At 37.4% G+C, this 20,931-nt stretch overlaps 2 protein-coding genes across 2 annotated transcripts; both read right to left on the bottom strand.

Annotated features, from left to right (window-relative positions):
* Positions 1 to 7,736: 7,736 nt before the first annotated feature.
* On the bottom strand, positions 7,737 to 11,603 carry LOC133717649 (uncharacterized). The gene is made up of 4 exons (XM_062144356.1): positions 11,398 to 11,603; positions 10,780 to 10,906; positions 10,604 to 10,676; positions 7,737 to 8,187 (listed from the first exon to the last, which is right to left on the bottom strand). Exons 1-4 carry the CDS (start codon positions 11,582 to 11,584, stop codon positions 7,921 to 7,923), a joined length of 654 nt encoding a protein of 217 aa, XP_062000340.1. The 5' UTR covers positions 11,585 to 11,603; the 3' UTR covers positions 7,737 to 7,920.
* Positions 11,604 to 14,765: 3,162 nt separating this feature from the next.
* LOC133716410 (receptor-like protein EIX1) lies at positions 14,766 to 15,227 on the bottom strand. Its single transcript, XM_062143122.1, has one exon. The coding sequence runs from the start codon at positions 15,225 to 15,227 to the stop codon at positions 14,766 to 14,768; it is 462 nt and encodes a 153-aa protein (XP_061999106.1).
* Between the last annotated feature and the right edge of the window lie 5,704 nt (positions 15,228 to 20,931).

Raw genomic sequence — 20,931 nt, 5'->3', positions numbered from 1 at the left:
CCCCAGGTGATGCTGCAATCACCAACTTGCTTCAAATAGCGTTTCAGACGCTCAGGTCCAACCAAATTCCTCATTGGTTGCTTCTAAAGCCTCTCGCTCATTTTTACAAAGCCCGTTCCTTAGGGAAATTAGGACTGAGACCGTCCTATGCAAAGGATATCAAAATACTCATTTTGTTCTTACATAGAACCCATGGGGATTCTATGGACTGATTCAACCAACTTGCGGACGTTTAAATATCTCATAATGTTGGTTGACACGAAAACACGCTGATCACGTGTTGTGCCATTGTCCACTTGTAAATGCTACACTCCTAGCAAATATCATATGACAACGGGCTCACTCCCCGGATCATCCTATTCCGTCAATTGGACTTGACGATGCTAGAGAGTTTACATCGAAAATTTTCGATGGTTATTGCATTGGGACTGATGTTGGACATCGATCATATTCCCATGTACACACCCAAATGGTCTCGCGGAAACGACTACGATGGTAGTCAGGACATTGGTAATGCGCACCAATCTCCTTATATCTTCTTGGGGTGATGCAATATCGCATGCAGCTATGCTATGCTAATTCGTCTACCACCCACCGCCACTCAATGTACCTCTGCGTTACAGCTAGTGACTGGGTGCAAGTATCGTACTTACGCATATTTGAGTGTGCTATTTATGTGCCAATTGCGCCGCCACAGCGTTATATGATGGCTCCTCACAAACAAATGGCCAACTACGTTGGATTTGAGATTCCAACAATCGTCCGCCACTTTATGCCCTTGCTTGGCGATCTCCTTACCGCTAGATTTGCGGATGTCACTTTGATGAGACAGTCTTCCCTTCGTTAGGGAGAGATAAGAACACAGATGTTCAGCAGGAACGACAGGAATTGTCGTGATCTGTCCCCACTATGTCTCATCTCGATCCCTACTAAAGTGACGAGATCACACAAATATGCTGCAAACATGCCTGCAAGGAAGGAAGTCCCCACGAGAGGATGTAGCGCCACCCTACACGGAGGTAGGCATGGTGCCAATGCCAAAGAGAGTGGCACTCTGGCGTTATGGGCCATGGCCCCAACTAGGATGCTTGGGAGACCCGTGGGTTCGAAGGATGCTTTGGCACAACCTAATTCTTGGATCATCGACACTCAAAATCCGTCTCATGAGAATCTTCCGGGTTATGGTTATCGTTAGGGGACGCCTCAACGTCAGAACCTATTCCTGAGAATATAGAGCTCTATGAAAATTACAGTAGTGTACATGAGACGTGGGATAGAAACTCCATCATAATTGATGATGTAGTTGCACATTTCGTTGCACATGAGTTTGTTGAGTCAGATGATATCGAACCACGCTCCGTTGATGAATGAATGCCAACGTAGAGAGATTTGGCCTAAATGGAAAGACGAGATCCAGGTTAAGTTGGATTCTCTAACGAAGAGGAAGGTTTTCGAGCCAGTAATGTAAACACCTCCTAACATAAAACCTATTGACTAATGGGTCATCGTTAGAAAGCGTGATGAGAAAAAGAGATAGCAATCTCGCCTTATGGCGCAAGGCTTCTCACAAAACGCCCTGGAATCGACTACGATGAGACATATTCTCTCGTAATGGATGTCATTGCACTCCACTACCCTGTCAGTTTGGTAGTTTCCAAATAACTGAACATGCAGCTTACAAATGTGGTCACTACGTATCTATATGGGGATCTAGATATGGAATATACATGAAGGTTCATGGTGAACTTCATTTACCCAAGTCAAGTGGCTCTAGACCTCGGAGCGCGTTTGCAATAAGGTTGAAACGCTCGCTAAAGTGACTACTTGATTGGGAAGGGATATGCCCGCGCGTTTCCATTACAAGTTTCGGATTCTATCGCGGTTCATGTTGGACATGATCTTCATTGGAAGCCCTTAAAGAGTTAAGGGAAACCGCTGAACACTTGAAATCCGATTTTGAGATGAAGGATTATGGGAGAACACGATTATGTCTCGGTTTGGAACTTGAGCATTGTGTCGATAGATGCTTAGGCATTTTGACAAGGTCAAGCCTTCAAGCACCCCCATGATCGTCCGTAGTCTTGATCCTGAAAAGGATCCTCTTCGTCCAAAGGATGATGACGAAGATGTGCTAGTGGCAGAAGTGCCTTACTTAAGTACAATAGGCGCATTATTGTACTTAGCTCAATGCACAAGACCGGACATCTCATTTGCAGTGAACTTGTTAGCTAGATATAGCTCTGCGCCAACGCGACGCCATTGGATTGGTGAAAAACATATCTTTCGATACTTGAGATGTATGATTGATATGGGCTTGTTCTATCCCTACAAAGAGATGATGGATTCAGACCCATCACACACTAGGAACGCCGCCAACACTGGCCTGCGTCCTCTATCCCCATCCCAAAACAACATGTGTTTTGGAAGGTTTTGCTGATGTTGGGTATCTCTCTGACCCACACAAAGGTCGTTCCCAAACTGGTTAAGTGTTCACCATGGGTAAAGACTGTGATATCTTGGAGGTCTACAGAACAGACCCTAGTCGCTATATCTTCGAACAATACAGAGATTATTGCTCTTCACAAAGTGATTTGTGAATGTATATGGATTGGATCCATAATTACGCATGTTCGAACAATTGTGGTTTGAAGTCTACCACAGATGAGCCTACGAGCATTTAAGATAATGCTGCTTGTTTTGAACAAATGAAGCAAGGCTACATCAAAAGCGACAACGCCAAGCATAATCAGCAACAACAGACTCTCCTCAAGATCAAAGTGAACTAGGTTCAATCTGAGGACAGTGTGATAGACTTGCTCTCTAAGTCATTGCCTAAATTCCACTTTCGAGAAACATGTTGATAGCATCGTTTGCGGAAGTTATCCGAACTCCCATAACCATTGTCATCAGGGGGAGATGCAGACATCAGGGGGAGATGTCTACATGAATGGTCTCGAAACGTGAAGTGTGTGTTGTCCTCTTTTTCCCCTTCGACCGAGGTTGTTTTTGTCCCACTGAGTTTTTGTTACTCGGCAAGGTTTTTAATGAGACAACGAGAGGAGCACCACGTTTGGGTGACACAAGGGGGAGTGTTCAAGTAAATCCAGAATATGTGTCTGGCCCAAACTCGAGGTTACTTGCTCTAGTTGAAATAGGGTTTATATTAGAGATATTCTCGGAGAATCTTTGGAGATATCCAATCAATGTATGATTATGTTTCCATGTACAACTCTATCTCTATGTTTGTAATCCTCTATATAAAGAGGCCCCTATTATCAATGAAAGTACGACTCAATTCTCTCCCAATTCAATTTCTCTAAAACAAAAATTGAATTCCAGCAAGATTTTACCAGGGACACTATCATCACTAGTAGTCTGCAGCTTCTACCTACGCATGAAAAACAAAATGGTCATTTTCATAATTACCATACGACACTTTGACCAACAACATTTTTTACTTGGATATGCCATCTTTGACTTACCCCTTTTGTACAAGTTTATTAGGGATTAAAAAAAAAAAAAAGAAGGAAGAAAAAGGGCAAAAAAAAAAAACCAAACTTAGAAGCTCGGTGAAGATACCTCCTAATACATGACATTTTTTAAGCAACTAGAAAGAATGACCTAGCAGAGCTCTCTGCTAGGGTTTGTTGTGCGGCGGCTCTCTTGGTCGTCGTCACCTATACCTACTCCATCCATGGAGAAATTTTCAGGCTTCGGCCTCTTCATTTTTACTTTCGTTGTCTTCGGAGGCAGTGCCTCTTTGGAGAGAAGTTTGGGCGCTGCTGGGGCGGTGTCGGGGGGCCAATTTTCTTTTGGTACGGGTTCGGAGGTAGGCGGCTATTACTGGGAGGAGTGGGATCCGGGTAGATGCTACGGCTTTCACAATGGGTTGCCTCTTCCCGACGGGGCTGCTGATGCGGGGGCGAATCGGTGGGTGCGGAAGGGGGTCTTCCTCTGGCCAGATTGTGTGTCGGTGTGGGTGTTGTGTCCCACTGGTAGAGCTTCGCTTTGTGGTGTTGGTGACCGGTTTTGGGTCCCCGACGTTCTTCGATGCCAAGTTTATGGTGGGGTTTTCAACGGTGAAGGACGCATAGAGCAGGATGATGTTGATTCAGTCTGGCGGTGGTCGTACCACAAGTCAATTGGTGGTGCAGATCTGGCTTTGGATTGGGGTGAGGCTCTTCCCTATGTGGAGTTCGTCGTCAGTTGGATTTGGAGTCCGATCTGGCCTTCTCAAAAGATGTTGGCATGCGCAGTTCGGCGTCGTCAGAAGCAAATTGCCGGGTTTACTTGGAGTACTCCAGGTAACACATGGTGCTGGGCTTGGAGGAGGGGTCTACATCAGATCCGAATATGGGATCCAGGTGGGTCTTGGACCCAACCCAGGAACTTGTTACAACTTTTCTATTGGGTTCCCTTCCAATTATTGCACTGGTTTTGCGATCCTGATGTTTATTTGTATTGGGTTGAGGACTCAAGATTATGGTATTTGTTCGAAAGGGATCATATGCCAACACGGCCATGTTCTGACACCCTTGGCTGGCTTCGATCTTTTGATGGAAGATTGCCCTTTGTTCTTTCTCAGATTGACTTTTGTCATTTTGTGAGTTGGATATGCATGGGTAGTCATACCATCGACTACAACATTCACTACACGTCAGCAATCCATAGTGGTAAAACAGCGCTTGCGCTATTGCTATATTCCTATTTTCTTGTATTTTTGATGCAATTGTTGCGTCTTTTCTCATTCAGAAAGTTTGTACCTTGAAATTATTTTTGATTATCAATAAAGTCTGACATCTTTCAACTAAAAAAAAAAAAAAAAAAAGATACCTCCTAATACAAATGCTTATCAGCATGAGTAGCTTTTTTTTATATTTTATTTTATTTATTATTATTTTTTTGTGACGAGTGAATAGCCCGTGCATGATAAAAAAAAATATATATATTCATTATGTTCAAATTAATGAAGTTAATAAAGTGTGTTTGGACAAACATTGTTTATTTTCGAAATCCCTATTGTAAAATCCAATCAAATGAAGTATCATTTGGTTTACAGTGAACATTAATTTCCTCATAAAAATGTTAATAAATCATTTATTTGATACTATTGGATGAATAAATGATGTATGACTTGATTGATATTGAGCAACAATAGTCTTTAAGACTATAAGGTTAATTCACGAAACGTTTCTGATTACTACAATGCAGCACAACATATACGAATAATTCGTTCAAATGAGTGTGTTGAGATTAATTTCGGCAAAAGTAGGCAAAGTCCCATGAAACTTTCATTTTCATGTTTGTAAAAAAAAAAAAAAAAAAAAAAAAAAAACCCTGTTTTCAAATTCTTTCCACCAATTTTCAAGCTTCAAGTTTATCAGAAGAACGCAAGCAAAATAATTCAGCAGTTGACACTAGATATAAGAAGACAAATTGGCTATAAAGTCTATAGAAACATAAAGGTAATAGGGAAGGAATTGCCGAAAAAGGAAAATGGGACGAGAATTGCATGGTTTCAAAAATGGCATACGACCAGAGCCGGCCAACGTCTGGCTGTAATCTGCATTGTACTTTTGATTCGTATATCAGAGCTCCAAAGTGATCATAATTATTGTAGTTGACCTCAAAGTCTCACTACTTAATCACTCTGTACTTGCTGCTACTCTCACTATCTCACATTATTTCTTGCTCTCTTCAAAGGTCAAATCTTTTCAGCTTTCTCTCATCTGGGTTTTGCTCTCTCTTCTCTGAGAAAGCTTCACACAGACACAGGTAAGAACCTTCTTCTTCTTCTTCTTTAAAAATCTGCGTAATCTGTATATTGTTATTAGTAGTACTCTGATTTATAGTGAAGCAGAGCATGAAAATGTTACTTAAGAGTTATCAGATTTCTTAGGTACCCTTTAAGAAGAAGCTATCTTCCCTTTTAGTTTCTTTTGCAAATGGTTGAACAATGTTAAAATGTAGAACCAAATTTTTGTGGGAACTTTTTCTTTTAATATTCTCATGAACATAATGTGGGGAGGTTGAGGGCTTTATTCAGGGTTTAAATGTTATTAAAAGAGTGTGTTTTTGTAAAATATTGAAAGGCTTGAGGGCTGTTCTATCGATCTGCCTTCAATGACAGAGGAGAAAAAGGGCCACCAATACTCTGTTTTGAAACAGAGAGAAGGTTTCGGATAACACTAGAAATGGAGTAAAGAGAGATTTGTTAATCACTTGCTTTCATCCCACTATAAATTGTTATGTTCTTAAGCTACCCTTCACAAATAAGTAAAGAATCCATTTCCATTTCAATTGCTTTTGCTGATGAAAAAGGTTTTACAAAAAATAAAATCCTACTGGGTTCTGAAAAAAAAAAAATGTTCAAGTCCACTTATTTGTTTCCTTGTACAGAAGTGAGATGTTTCCTTGTACAGAAGTGAGATATTTATACTATTAATGAAACCAGTGTGTTTTAAGCAGAATGAATAAAGAAGTTAGAGGCTGTTCTTCTAAGCCTACAAATGAGCAGGAGAGATACAGAGAGCTATACTCTGTTCAGGAACATGAGTTGGCAATATCTCCACATTATAACTTTCATTTAATTTGAGATTAATGATTTATAATTGTGTGTGGTGTTGGTGTAGTTTATTGGTGCAGATCGATCAATGGCGAAAATCAGAGTTTTTGGTGCAGCTGTCCTGATACTGGTTTTTGTGGCATTGATCGTTTTCTTTGTCAAGCATGAGATTGAGGCAAACAATAACTCTACCACACCAAGTCCCACACCACCGGCATTTCAACCATTCTACCCAACAACAACAACGCCACCACCAATGCCTGTGAATGCTCGACCACCACTCTACGCGTTCGCACCACCAGCTGACCAAGAGGAGGAGGATGATGAGGAGACCGCCTGATCTGCATTGACTCCAGTTAATTATTACTATCAGTTATAGGCATGACTTGCTCTATTTCTCTTTTGTAGTATGCTTCAGACCACTTTTATATTAGGATGTCCAAGTAAATGATGACCATTTTAATCTATATTATGATCTCAATGTTTAGACTCGATCCTTAGGATTTTATAAGGTTTATTTGTTAGATGATATTTGCTACTGTGTTATCTGGGATATCTATGCTTATATATACACAGTTTCTGAAAGTGAACATTACCATAATCAATCTTATTCCTTTTGGTTAATATACAGTGTATTGCTACTGTTTCAGCATTTTGAACTCTTAAACCACAGCCCTTGTCGGTTTTTTGTCTTTTCTAAATGATGAAATAATTTGGTTAACCGTTTTACTCAGACATTCGTGCGGTGGGTGCTGTAAAATCTTTTTCATCTGTTCAAGCTTTGTAAAATCTTGAGCTTCCAGTTCATCAACATGTATTCTTTTCTCCTGTTGAATTTCGAAGCAGTCATTGATGCATCTTTGCATATCTTGTTGTTATCCAATTCAAAGAGGTTTTTTTTTTCTTGATCAAAAAGAGGATTAACATTAACCTCCTAGACATTAGTATGCGAATAAACTTCGTAGAATGGGTGGACTGTAGTGATCATCAGAAGAGAATAATTGGCCATAAAGTAGTGAAGACTGAATAAGGTACCCTATGTTTCTATCAGGAAAATACCTTATTCAAGGCATAGTCATAGGATTTTATGCTCAATGAAATGGCCCGGGGTTTCTTCAATTGATCTTAATTTTGTTCTTGAAATTGATAATTTAAACAAAGAAATTTACAATTTGCAAACCAGAGAACCAAACATCAATACCATTATACCAGCATTATTGTATTAAGTTCAAGCACCAATCTCCTTCTAGATATCTGTCAGCCACAACTATCTGACTGGCTACACAAACTCTTCACCCAAAAGGTCTTATATGAAGTGTTTCCAAAAGGTCTTAGCTAAACACATATATGAGAATTTAGGGCTCCTGACATGCATGCTGAACCATCATGACAACAAGAGTCACAAGGGATGCATAAACTGAAGTGGGTATCCGTTGCACGACCTTCCCAACATGGGGTACACCCTCAGTAGCCTTCTTTGTCGCCATTGCAATTGTTGGTGCTGCAACCAATGTGACGATCATTCCCTGACTGATAACAACAAATGTGTCGGCAGTCATCTGCTTGATCAACTTGGCAAATTCTTCCCGGTCAATTTCTCCGTCAAGATTGATATCGTGTTCCTGCAAATAAACAACACTTCTCAATATATATTTCTGAATCCTTTAGCTCACCAAATTTTTTCCAGGCTTCCATGTACGAATCATTGCGCCTAACAAGATTTAGTTAGGGAAACACGAGTAAAATTCTTCTTCTTCTGATCACTAACCTAAACATTTCAAATCATAGAACAAAGAAATCAAAAGAATTATTAAAATGAGATTGAGCAGTCTGCCTCTTTGATCCAGAATGCATATGCATATACTGTTTACTAGACCGACAGACCAAGTGAACAATCTTCTAGGTGTTTTACTCAATATGAAACTATAGTCCAATGGACTAAAAGTTTAAGTGAAAGCCTGATAAGAGGGGGTTACTGACATCACGATTACTAAGGTTATGGAATCAACTCATGTATTCAAATGCCAAAGGAAAACAGAACAAACCCATTTCTAAAAAGGCATTCAGCAATGGCACTATAACCACCCACCAAAGTATTCATTCTACAACCTTTATTAGAATGTGAGTTTTATCCTCTTATATACAGGAAAGACTTGAAAAAGAAAATAGAAAGCCTAAGGCTGCCCCCTAGTCATGCCTTCAAGAAGATAAGCTTCTCTATAAATATTAGAGGTGGTATTATAAATTTCATACATTTAACTGGGTTATGCAGTCCAGTAAAAACGTCCATCATATGTAGGGACTAGCCATGCCATAATAAGGAATCGTGCAAAGACGAATCCAGATGGAAAGAAATTACTTTCTAAGATTTCTACTCCTTTGTTTAATTCTCTTCTACACTAAGAGCCTATATCTCCAACCTGCTGCACCCCTGCTCCCGCCCCCAACCCCAAACCTCCCACCCCCATCCCCAAAGGACTAGCCATAATAAGGAATCGTGCAAAGATGAATCCAGATGGAAAGAAATTAATTACTTTCTAAGATTTCTACTCCTTTGTTTAATTCTCTTCTACACTAAGAGCCTATATCTCCAACATGCTGCACCCCCGCCCCCGCCCCCAACCCCAACCCCAAACCCAAACCCAAACCTCCCACCCCCTTCCCCAAAAGACCTCCAAGACCTGAAGCATCAAAGATAGCAAGTGAATTAACAATTGATGGAAAGCTCAAAGGAACAGTTCAGCCAATGAATGCCCACATCTTCTTTTCTTTCTTCTAAGATGTCAGTGACTTTGGGACATATGTTTACACCCCCTTACAGCCCAGCTAGACTTCTTCTTGTGTCAAAAAAGGTATCTAATGAACGCATATCAAAAATTACTAACAAAAGTAATTACTAACAAATGATGTGTTTCATTAGTAACTAATGATGCGAAAAAGCAATAACAAAAATTTTCCATCAACAAGTAACATTCTGAATTAAAAAAAAAAAAAAGATGCTAAACATTACTTTCAAGTCGAAGAAAGACTCAGGGGAAGAAGGTTCCTAGATATGGAGGCTGTTAGTTATACTGAAAGTTGGAATGTGGATTTAACCTTTATTTAAGCTCCAATACAGGGCCCGAAAATAGGGTAAAAGAGCAAGACAAAGATACAAAGTTAAATGGAAGAAGAAGAAGGGAAAAAAAAATTTATTTCTAAGGATCGTACCAAGAGATAAGAGCATCATCGAAAGATAATCATATAACTTTGGTTCCGGAGAATTATAACTTGGTAGTTGCTCTTTGTTAGATTATCCTTGGTACAAGAAGGTACACGAAAATGTTCAGATAACTACATATCCTTCTTCCTGAGATGGACTTTAAATAGGAAATTGAAACAATCAATACCCCCAATAGAGATTCGATAATGATAGTAAACCCATGGTACTACCAAGGGACCATTACTAACTGCAGGTTGAGTAAACCTGAAAATCACGAATCCAATCTGAGGCCTAATAGTTGAGTAAAAAGGAATATGGTGGATGCTCAACCAAAAGGACGGTGAATGCTAAATTTCCAGGTTGAAAAGGGTACAAAAAAATGTGCAGATTTACTGGTTTCCTTAATCCTGAGATGGATATGGAAATAGGAAACTAAAAAAATAAATATTACGAATAAAGATGCAATAACATCAGTAAACCCATGTCAGTACTTAGGAACCGTTCGTACACCGTAAGTAACCTTAAAACCACTGAATCCAACCTGGTGCCTAAAAGACAGGAAAAAAAAGTCTGCTTCCCTTTCTAAAGAGTTTGTATGAAATCTGTTACTCTATTGGATCTGTACCAGTAAAAGTTTCAAATGATATCTTATCCATAACTGGTTGGACAGTGAGGAATCACACATTATCAGTAGGTTCATAACCATTCACAAAATATCCATATATTAAGAAACAGCAACGATTGTAGGTGCCCTCTAAATTTTAAGTCATCCTCCGAATTCAAGTTATAAACACCTTTGAAGCAATAAGAATAATATGGTAAACATTCATAGGTACCTGAATCAGTAGTCTGACAGCATCTTTAGAGGGTGGATCAAAATGTGGGCCAGGTAAACGCTTGTTAATATCACTACAAACACACAGGAAAACAAAAGAAGTCCGTTAATTAGAACAAAAGGGCCACTAGTTAATAATCAGCTGTAGAGATTTGGTAAGTATATATAGCTCCTTACTTGTACACAAGCAGTACACCAATGTAGACATCCTCGAATCTCAAATTTGCCGTTCCTCTCTCGTTTTTGAAATGATCAAACACCTTGTCCGTAATCTTCCTGATTTGCTGTCGCCTCCATTGCTTACCTGCAAGGCGCAGAAACTATCAGACACTACATATGATTGCATCTAATCCTCAGTACAAATGATATCATAAGGACAGATGACTGGACGAAGAATCAATATTCTATCTGCTGATGTGGCATATCATAATGATTACCAGCACAATATCAAACCGATCATATCACTGCTACGAATCAAGAAATAAGTGACCGGAAATAGAACCCAACAATGGCCATGATATAAATCTGAGAGCTACAAAAAAACTAAAAGCTCTGAAAAAATTAGGGAATAACTTGATTTTCAAAGGCATATATCCTTTCCTTGTGGTTCTACTACAGAAAACTCATGAATCATAATAAGAAGCAGTAGAGTTAGTCAAACAGGAAGAGCAAAGAAAACCCATGTTGCAGGAAAATTAATGGGTTCATCCATGAGATTAGGAAAGGTTAATAATTGCTAAGAGAACAGGAGGAAACAAGTGGGTGTGAAATAGAGGGGAGTGAGTGAAGGGGTACCTTGTAATTTGTCAAGGACTTGTCCCATGGCGGAGTACTGACTGATACAAAAACGGCCTCTGTGATTTGGCTGGCTCCGACGACGAAGAAGAAGAAGGTGATCTTGGATATCGGACGGTTTTGTGTTTGACTTTGTCTGTGAGAGATGGATAGATAGTCGAGTAGGCAAGCTGAAGCTGAAAGACATCAGGGTTAATTTTTTAGTTTTAATGACCCAAGGTTTCATTTTGGTATAGGTTAACCCAAATTTTTTTTTTTTTTTCTCTTGGGCCGGGTTAGTATTAATTATACTTAGGCCTATACTTACTTCTTACCAAAAAAAAAAAATTGAGGAGGGCTGCAGCCCAGCCTTATACATGGATTTGCCACTGGTCGAGTGACACTAGATAAGAAAATGTCACAAAAAATCCTATATATAATATACCCAGCTTTTTTATCAGTGCAGTACATAATATATAGGAATAAAAATAATAAATCCCTATACCAGTTTTCTTATCAGTGCTCATCTTTTCTTTTCACAACATGCATGTTGAGGAAAAACAATATCGTAGTCGATCGTTTTGCATTTCCACTTAAGCTTTCTAAAGCACCTGATAACTTTTCAGGTATTTTACTATTGTAATTTTATGGTCCCAATTCCCCCTCATTGTTTTCGGCTTAATGAAGTTTGATTTTATTTTCTTTGAAAATTATTCACATTCACATTCTTTTTTCAGGTTTTTTTTTAAATTGTTTTTTGGTAGTTTAGCATACCTCAATTTGACAGAAAATGTGACCAAAAAAAAAAATTGTCTGAAAAAGAAAAAGGAAATGAGAAAAGGAAAAAAACGATAAAATAAAAAAAATAAAAAAAAGATCTTCAACTAGAACTTGTGAATTGTGATGCGTAAGTCCCAGCTGTCCACGGATTCATTTCCAAATCCCATAAGAGTGTGTTTGGATGAGGGAAAAAATGATGGAATTTAATTGAAAGTGAGGATTTCATAATTCCCTCGTTTGGCATTATCATATTGGAAATTTTAAATTTCTCTGTGGAAAAAAAATAAGGAATTCATTATTTAAATTCCCCACTTCAATTTCCACCAAAATAGGTGTCATTTACAAATTCCTTTGCAATATTCAATTTTCATTTCCAAAACAAGGTTTTTTTCTACTTTATTTTTTTATTTGTTTTAAACTTTCTTAATTTATTACACATTTCAAATCCTAAATAGATACAACCAAACAATAGAAATTGCAATTAATGAAATTTTAGATTGATGGAGTTAAAGATTTCATCATTTATAAATTCCTACAGATTTCATAATTTTCTCATCCAAACACACGGTAGCTAGGGAAAAGGAAAACATGGAACAATTTGCCTATAAATTACCCACCACATGCCCAAATGGAAACTCTTACTCACTGCAAATCCAATCTCATTCGGAAACATAATAACAACTGATTAATGGATCAAGCTAACACCGATGATCAGAAGGGAAAGGCTCTGTCTTTCGCCGACGTCAGTACGGCCATAGACAATCGGAGGTTTCTGGGTGATGTGAGCGACATGGACTTGGATCTTCTGGAGCATCATCCAAGACGCAGTTGATCCATATAGAGAAGAAGTCCACAAAAGATAGAGATCTGAGTCCGGTGACTGATAAGCTATGGAAGAGTTTCTATGAGGAGTTTGGAATCGAATCCACCGATTCAGTTTCGGAGATAATGAAGGAGTGGAATCTCACATTCAAGTGGTCGGAGTTGTACCGGGAGAAATCAAAGAGAGTGAAAAAGGCTGAGAAGAAAAAAGATGACAGGAAACTGAGCCGGCAAGTTAGGGTTTGCAAGAAGGTTTCACCATGGAGATAAAATTGATATGAGATTCCTCCAAAGAGTTGATAACTCTGCGATAAAAGAAACTGGCCAAAGAGCAAGTTGATGAAGAAAATTGTTAAAGATTATTTACGTGAAATGTCTGGAGGTGCGAAACATTCGAGCTATGGAAAAAGAAGAGGAAGAAAGTTGATGAGCTATGAATATTCGAGGTGCCAAGGGTGCTTTCTGTGAAAGTGTTTTGAAGCCTCAGTCTTTTTGGGTGGCTTTTGTCAATTAGTAAAGATCAATCTTGTGTTGTTCTTTTAATTTTCTATGTAAATGCTAAATAGCTACTTGTAATGAGTTTTTGTAGTCCAAATCAATGAGATCAGAGAAATTGATGAACTATATATACAGTATTTGAATTTGATGTTATATAATGATATATTTTCTTGGTGTATGACCTGGCTATGTCGTGTTGTACTTGTAGATATATTAATACCTACATATAATCAGATCCCAGAAACGAGGTAGCTAGAAGGAGAAGGGGAAAAAAAGAAAGAGGTTACATACATAGTGAATAGGTTTTTGTAGCTATTGATTTTGTTTTTAAAAATATATACTGCATAATTTCTACAATATAACTAGCTAGAATAGTCATTATATATGCAAGGCAAACAGTTGATTGGAGAAGTCCTCCAAAGAGTTCTTAGCAATATCAGTACAAATCATTTACCAAAAGAAAATTTCTTGTATGTACTTTTATCTTAAAACTCAATGGTACAATGGACGAGAGATAATTTATTAGTGAAAACTTCGACAATACAATGAGGATCAGATACTCGAAAAAGAAAAACAAGAAGTACAATGAGGAGACATGCAATCAAATTAATTTTGCAAGTAAAAGATAAGACTAAGGTAAAGTATTTGTGAAACGTCACAAACAACACAGAAAGAAAGGAAAAGAAAAGAAAAGAAAAACGTACACATTAATTAGCCTAGAGACTAGTACTTCCATGAACACTCCTATACTCGAAAACTTGTACAATTATTCCTCGCAACTGATCGATTACTCGATTGAATGTATTTCATGCACTTGTCTTGCAAGATGCTAGCGCTAGCTGTATAACAAGAGTTTGAGAAACACTAGTGATCAGTTTGAAAAAGACAAACATAAAACAACTAATAATCATGATATTAACATTTTATGATGAACAAATAAATGCATGTACGTAGAGAGAGATTACCTACTGCTTATGATTTTCCATCGCAGAAGATACTGACGCTGTATAAAAAGAATTAGAGAAACACTAGTCAGTAAGAACTAATTGGCAATCATATCATCATTTTATCATGCACAAATACATGTAGAGAGAGATTACCGTCTATGATTATTAGGCACATCCTTTAATCGCCGTCTGATCAAAGCTACCTTCACATAACACCAATCACTTAGAGCATCTAAGAAATTTAGTAGGAATATCTCCATGATCTCTTGAATATCAAGCTCCCACAGACTCCCCAAAATACAACAACGTATCCAAGTCCCAGACTGATGTAAAACCCCTGCATTATGATCTCATCCCTATCTTCTTTGTCATGCGACACATTTTGTCGTTCCGGAGCACACATCTTTTGAAGTGGAGGTCCACACAGCTGAGGGTTTCCACAAATACGGAGGCATCAAAACCTTTGAGCTGTGTACCGGTTGGAATTTCGCCAGACAATCTGTTATATGACAAATCCAGGTAAGCAAGTCGATCAATCCGAGCAAGGCTTGTTGGAATTGCACCATCTATCTGGTTTCTGGAAATATCAAGAGAATCTAATGACTGCAACTTTCCAATATCTGGAGTGATTTGTCCTGTTAAATGGTTTCTTGAAAGGTTCAAAGAAACCAATCCAACAAGATCAGTGAATTGATATCGATCCCCAGTTAATCTGCTGCTTGAGAGATCAATTCTCTTGACAAGTCCCAAAGTACGTACTTTTGTATGCAGACATTCTTCCTTTCCACATGAAAGTTGCATCATCCTCTAGTAGTGACTGATAGCGTTACAGACCATATGTGCAAATTAATTTAGCCAATAACATGGTTGAATTGTCAAACTTGAATGAAAAAATAACCGTCGAGTCAACTAATCCTCATTAGAAGGGCTCCCTTAAATTTTCTTATGACTAAATATTGTTGTTTCAATCCACGTGTGGTGTATTGATAAATCATCATTATGAATGTCTTAATAATTTTCAATTTGATTGAAAATTTGTATAAGTGATCTATACATAAATATCTAAATATCTAACAGTTGATTTGCGGAAATCTGATAGAAAAGTGGGTATAACACAAAAGTCCTCAACTAGTCCTCATTAGAAGGGCTCCCTTAAATTTTCTTATGACTAAATGTTGTTTCAATCCACGTGTGGTGTATGGCAATGCACAAGTGCGTCAAAACAAATCGAAGTGTATCATATAAAGAATTTCCCAATTCCTCTAGTGAAAATTGACTGGTCATAGAAACCAAAAAAAAAAAAAAAAATCAATTATCAAGTCACACCTACCCTTCTATATTGGAATTCAAAGATAGGAATGGTGTTTGACTGTCTTCGTCTTTGGTCTCCATGCTGGAGGAACTTTCCGATGGCTATTTGCAGCCGGCTAAGGCCTAAACATTCAACTTATTCAATCCCATTCTGCATCAAAATACTATTTTTTCCACACCTCCTAACTTGGACTTCAAATCTTCTATGTTTTTATATCCATTTTTCCATGTTACCCAGTGACTACGAACCACCGCATGGTGCTTCCTAATTCCTACACATGCATATATAGCATGCCATGGAACTTGGATGTGTCACGTTTGGTTGATATTTTCCACACCAAAACTCTAGTCAAAGAAGCCTCATCTCTATTATAGTCTTGCTTGCAAGTACCAAACCCTTATAAATAGGACACACCGGCCAAAGGCTCCACTCATTCTAAGATCACAAGCACAAAAACACACAGAATTGTAAAGTTCTTTCCCTCAATCTCTCTCTCCAAGATGACAACCAAATGCCTCGGTTTCCTTTTGGTCATTGTTTTGCTCAACTCCACAATTCTTGGGGAAAGTGCTCGACGTTTTGATATTATAAAGCACCGCAACTTGTGTCGTGGAGCAATCGGGGGTTTCTTTGACGGCTTATGTCTCGGATCGATCAAGGAGTCGGGTCCTAGCCCGGGTCAAGGGAACAAGTTCAATGACAACCAAACCCTTGGAGGAAGAAAGGTTTCCGGCCCTAGCCCTACCAAAGTCACAAATGTTAAGACACTCGAAGGGGTTAAGGATTCCGGCCCAAGCCCTGGTACGGGACACAAATTTACAAATGTTGAGACCCTCGGAGGGATTAAGGATGCTGGCCTCAGCCCTGATACAAGAAACTCATTCACGAATATAGATATTCTTAGAGGGATTAAGGATGGCCCAAGCCCTGGTACAGGAAACTCATTTACAAATGTAGATATTTTAGGAGGAATTAAGGATGGGCCAAGCCCAGGTACAGGAAACAAATTAACAAACAACATACATCAATGACTATTTCATTGTTTACATAGACTAAAAAAATGAAATATTTATAATTTTTTTTTTGTTAATTTATACTTTTTATATCTTCCAGATCCGTTATATATTCATATGCTTAACTTCATTCGTGTCTTTCTCAGTTTTTATTTTTATATTTTATTTTTTTAATAATGTAACTAAGATATGTACCAATTTTTTATGTAAATTCGATGAAAGTATTAAGTGGGATTCAAACATGAGTTTTTGCATTGACATGAATAATTTTAGTGACCAATATTATAAATTTTCATTGCTCAGAGTGGCAATTAACATGAGCCTATGCCATTAACAGATTTGATAATTGTATATAAGAATTTGAACTTGATATCTCATCCACTAAACGGTTGGGACAAAAGATTTCTCTTTCATGAAAAAATATGGGGAGATTGAATCATTGATCCTCTTTAAGATTTATTTTCTCCTATAATTTTCAGCACAAGCAACTTCAACACTAATTAAGCTTATACAACTAAAACATTGTTAATAAAAATTGAAACCATTGGATTTAGGATTATTAAAATGACCTTTTACAGAAAATGATTTGGCTAATTGATAAGATAGTAGACGTGTGTGCTTGATGTAAAATATTATTTGGACCTAATATTATCTACATTAAGTAAATAACAAACTGATTAAACTTATTACAATAAATGGGAAATATATGAATTATCTACCTAGACACCTAATGAGCTTTGGTATGTCACTCATATGGTCAGGAATCCATTTTGATAAAGATTAATATCTAATTAGTTGATATGATAATTATAACATCTTTCATAAATAACTCATTGGCTAGAATCAAGGATTCTTTTATGGGAATACCTATCTAGCTTGTATATATAGGTGTTTGAAGTCCCTATTCACTGTGTGACAAAACATTCAGTCCTGCCCCATAGAGAGGAGTTAAACATATAGTTGAGTAGAAGATTTCTTGTGTGTGGCTGCTTGAAGTTTTGGAGCTCGGATTATTTGTGTTGAATAGATGTGTTGCTGCTACTGCTTTTGAAGGAATGACTGTTGTGCATGAAGCAGGTGATGCATCTCCTCTTGTTGTATTTTAGTTCATATTGTATTGATCATTTGGTTGTGTTTATGCATTTTGTGAAACGATCTTGGTTTGCTCATTAAGTTAACAAATGGTATCAGAGCAAAATTTCACAATTCATAAATCATTTTTAGAAGATCAATTCATTGTATTTTGAACTAGAGTTTTGTGTTATGTTGAATTGCAAAACGTTTTGGGAAATTAGGGTTTTGGTTAACAGGCCAAGAAAACAAAAATTAAAATCGGATAAAGATCGTTCTTGGGGAATACAAGTATTAGGAATTATTGCTTCCGCTAAAATTGTTGCAGAATTGCAGTCGCAAAGGTTAGGCCTTCCGAGAACCATGTTTCGATTCAAAGCTTTAATTCGTTTTCTGTTGAATTACAAGAACACTAGAAGCATTCCCGGTGTGCACCTAGGCTAGAGTAGATGGTGACCGGATGAAATTTAAGTTTTGGTGTGCTTGTGTCTCCGAATTGAATTGAGTTGAATTGAAACGATTTTGTGCTTTCTCTGTGATTGTTTATGGATGGTTGTGCTTAATATTTTGCATTCTGCTAATATATATATGTGATTGAACAATGATTATATGATAAATTGATGAATGTTTGAGTTAAGAAGTTCATTGTCTCCCTGTAAATGTTGTCATATTTTCATTGAGAAAATTGCAGATTGAGTAAAGTTTCTTTTCAAGTGCCTTGATGTCTTGAATTGAATTTAGTTAAACTTTATTTAGGTCACAGGTTGTTTTAAATAAAAATAGGCATGTTGCACAAAGCAATTTCTGTTATTATTTGCATTTGATCATTAAGATAAAAATGACCTGGAAACTTGTGTTAATTGTTTTCAAACTGTGCTTACTCGTGTCTTCCAAAGAAGTGTTAATATAGCATAGTTTGGTGACAAACAGCTTCACACATGATTTTGAATTCATATTTTGATACTTAAAGACTCTTCTACTGTCATAAGATGTTGATTGTCTTTTTGGATAACTTGAGTTCTCTAATTATGGGGTGAAGATTCAGAAACTTAAGTACATTATGTCTACTGCTACAAAAAGTGTTGCCTAATGTGAAATTCAGATTTGGGGTATTTTCATTGACATAGTATCTTGTAGTACTTGTTGCCATTATGGTTGATATTTTGTTTTGGTGTTTTATGTGTTTTTGAACTGCTTTTGGAACTAACATATAAATCTGCAGAAATATTGCTAAATTGAAACTTTGTATTTTTTGAGTTTTGAAACTGAAACTTACAGAATTTTTCTTTTTGACTTTGCTCATTAGGAAGTATTTACATGAACCTCAACAATGTTTTGATGTTCACTGGAACAAACTTTAGAGCCTGGAGAGATTCGGTAGAGCGTTATATGATGATGCATGAGAATATAGACCTAGTCTTTCATGAGGATGAACCTAAGGCATTAACTAAAGATAGTTTAGCTGAGGAGGTTAAGGCATTTAAAGCCTGGCACAGGTCAAATAGAATGGCCAAGAACACCATTAGAAACACTATGTCTGACACTGTAAGAGGTAGTGTAGAAGAACCTGACTTGGCTACTGACTATATGGAGGCCATTGAGAGAAAATTTAAAGAGAGTGAGAAAGCAGAGGCTGCAAGATTGTCTAAGGCTTTCCATGAGCTGAAGTATGAAGGATTTGGGGGAGTTAGAGAGAACATAATGAAGCTGATCCACATTAATGCTAGACTCAGGGAGTTACTGATGGGAGTGAATGATAGCCAAGTGGTGCATGTTGCACTGCATTCTTTGCCAAATACCTTCAGTGGGCTTAGAACTAGCTACAATGCTCTAAAGGGTACTAGGACCATAGATGAGCTCATATCTATCTGTGCTGATGAAGAAGATAGAATTAAGAAAGAGAGAGAGCCTGCAACCTTTGTGAACCTGGTGGAAAAGCCAAAGAAAAAGAACTTGTTCACCAAAACCATCACTAAGCCATCTGGAAACACTTCAGCACCTAACACCACCAAAGCTTTTAAGTTCAAGTGCTACTTTTGTAAGAAAGTAGGACATATGAAGAAGGACTGCTCAGGTTTTAAGGCTTGGTTGGTGAAGAAGGGTAAGAATTTCTTAAGTACTACAGAAACTTTTTCTTTAGAAATTAATTTTGTCAATATTGAACCTCACACTTATTGGTTAGATTCTGGCTCACCCTTGCATATTACGAATTCTTTACAGGGATTCACAAAGAAGAGGGCACCAAGAAGTGAGGAAACCAATGTCTGTGTGGGAAATGACATGAGGGTTGCAGTGAAGGCTATAGGAACCTTAAGACTAGATCTAGGTTTTGTAAATTTTTTAGTTTTGGATGATGTTTATTACATTCCCTCGATTAAGAGGAATTTGCTTTCTATGTCTCTTTTGGTTAAGACTAGTTGCTGTTTTTACATTGATTTGGATGGAATAAAAATTTCTAAAGGTTCCTTGTTATATGGTTCTGGTGTTATTTTGGATAATTATATGAAATTGAATTGTTCAATACCTCAACAAGTAATCTCACTTGTTGAAGACAGAAATAACACATTAAGTAACAACACCATCACATGTGTTAAAAGGACCTTGTTCAATGATAAATCAGCTTACTTGTGGCATAGGAGACTAGGCCACATTTCAAAAGAAAGACTGCAAATATTAGTAAAGAACAAAACACTTCCAGAACTAGACTTTTCAGACCTAGCAGACTGCATTGAATGTTTTAAGGGTAAAATGACAAACTTAAGAAAAAAGAATGCTAGCAGAAGTGAAAAACTGCTAGAGTTAATTCATACAGATATATGTGGTCCCTTCAGGCATAGAACAATATGTGGAAATGTTTATTTCATTACATTCATAGATGACTATTCAAGGTATTGTTACATCTACCTATTGTCAGAATAATCACAGTCACTTGAGGCATTTAAAATTTTCAAAACTGAAGTTGAACATCAACTAGAAATGAAAATTAAGACTGTGAGGTCTGATAGGGGGGTGAATTTTATGGTAAATATACTGAGTAAGGACAAAAAAGGGTCCATTTGCTTTATATATGCAGGATGTAGGTATAAAAGCTCAATATACAACACCATACAAT

Source organism: Rosa rugosa, chromosome 6, assembly GCF_958449725.1.
Source record: "Rosa rugosa chromosome 6, drRosRugo1.1, whole genome shotgun sequence".
Lineage (NCBI taxonomy): Eukaryota > Viridiplantae > Streptophyta > Magnoliopsida > Rosales > Rosaceae > Rosa > Rosa rugosa.
This window is presented reverse-complemented; position numbering and strand designations above follow the sequence as displayed.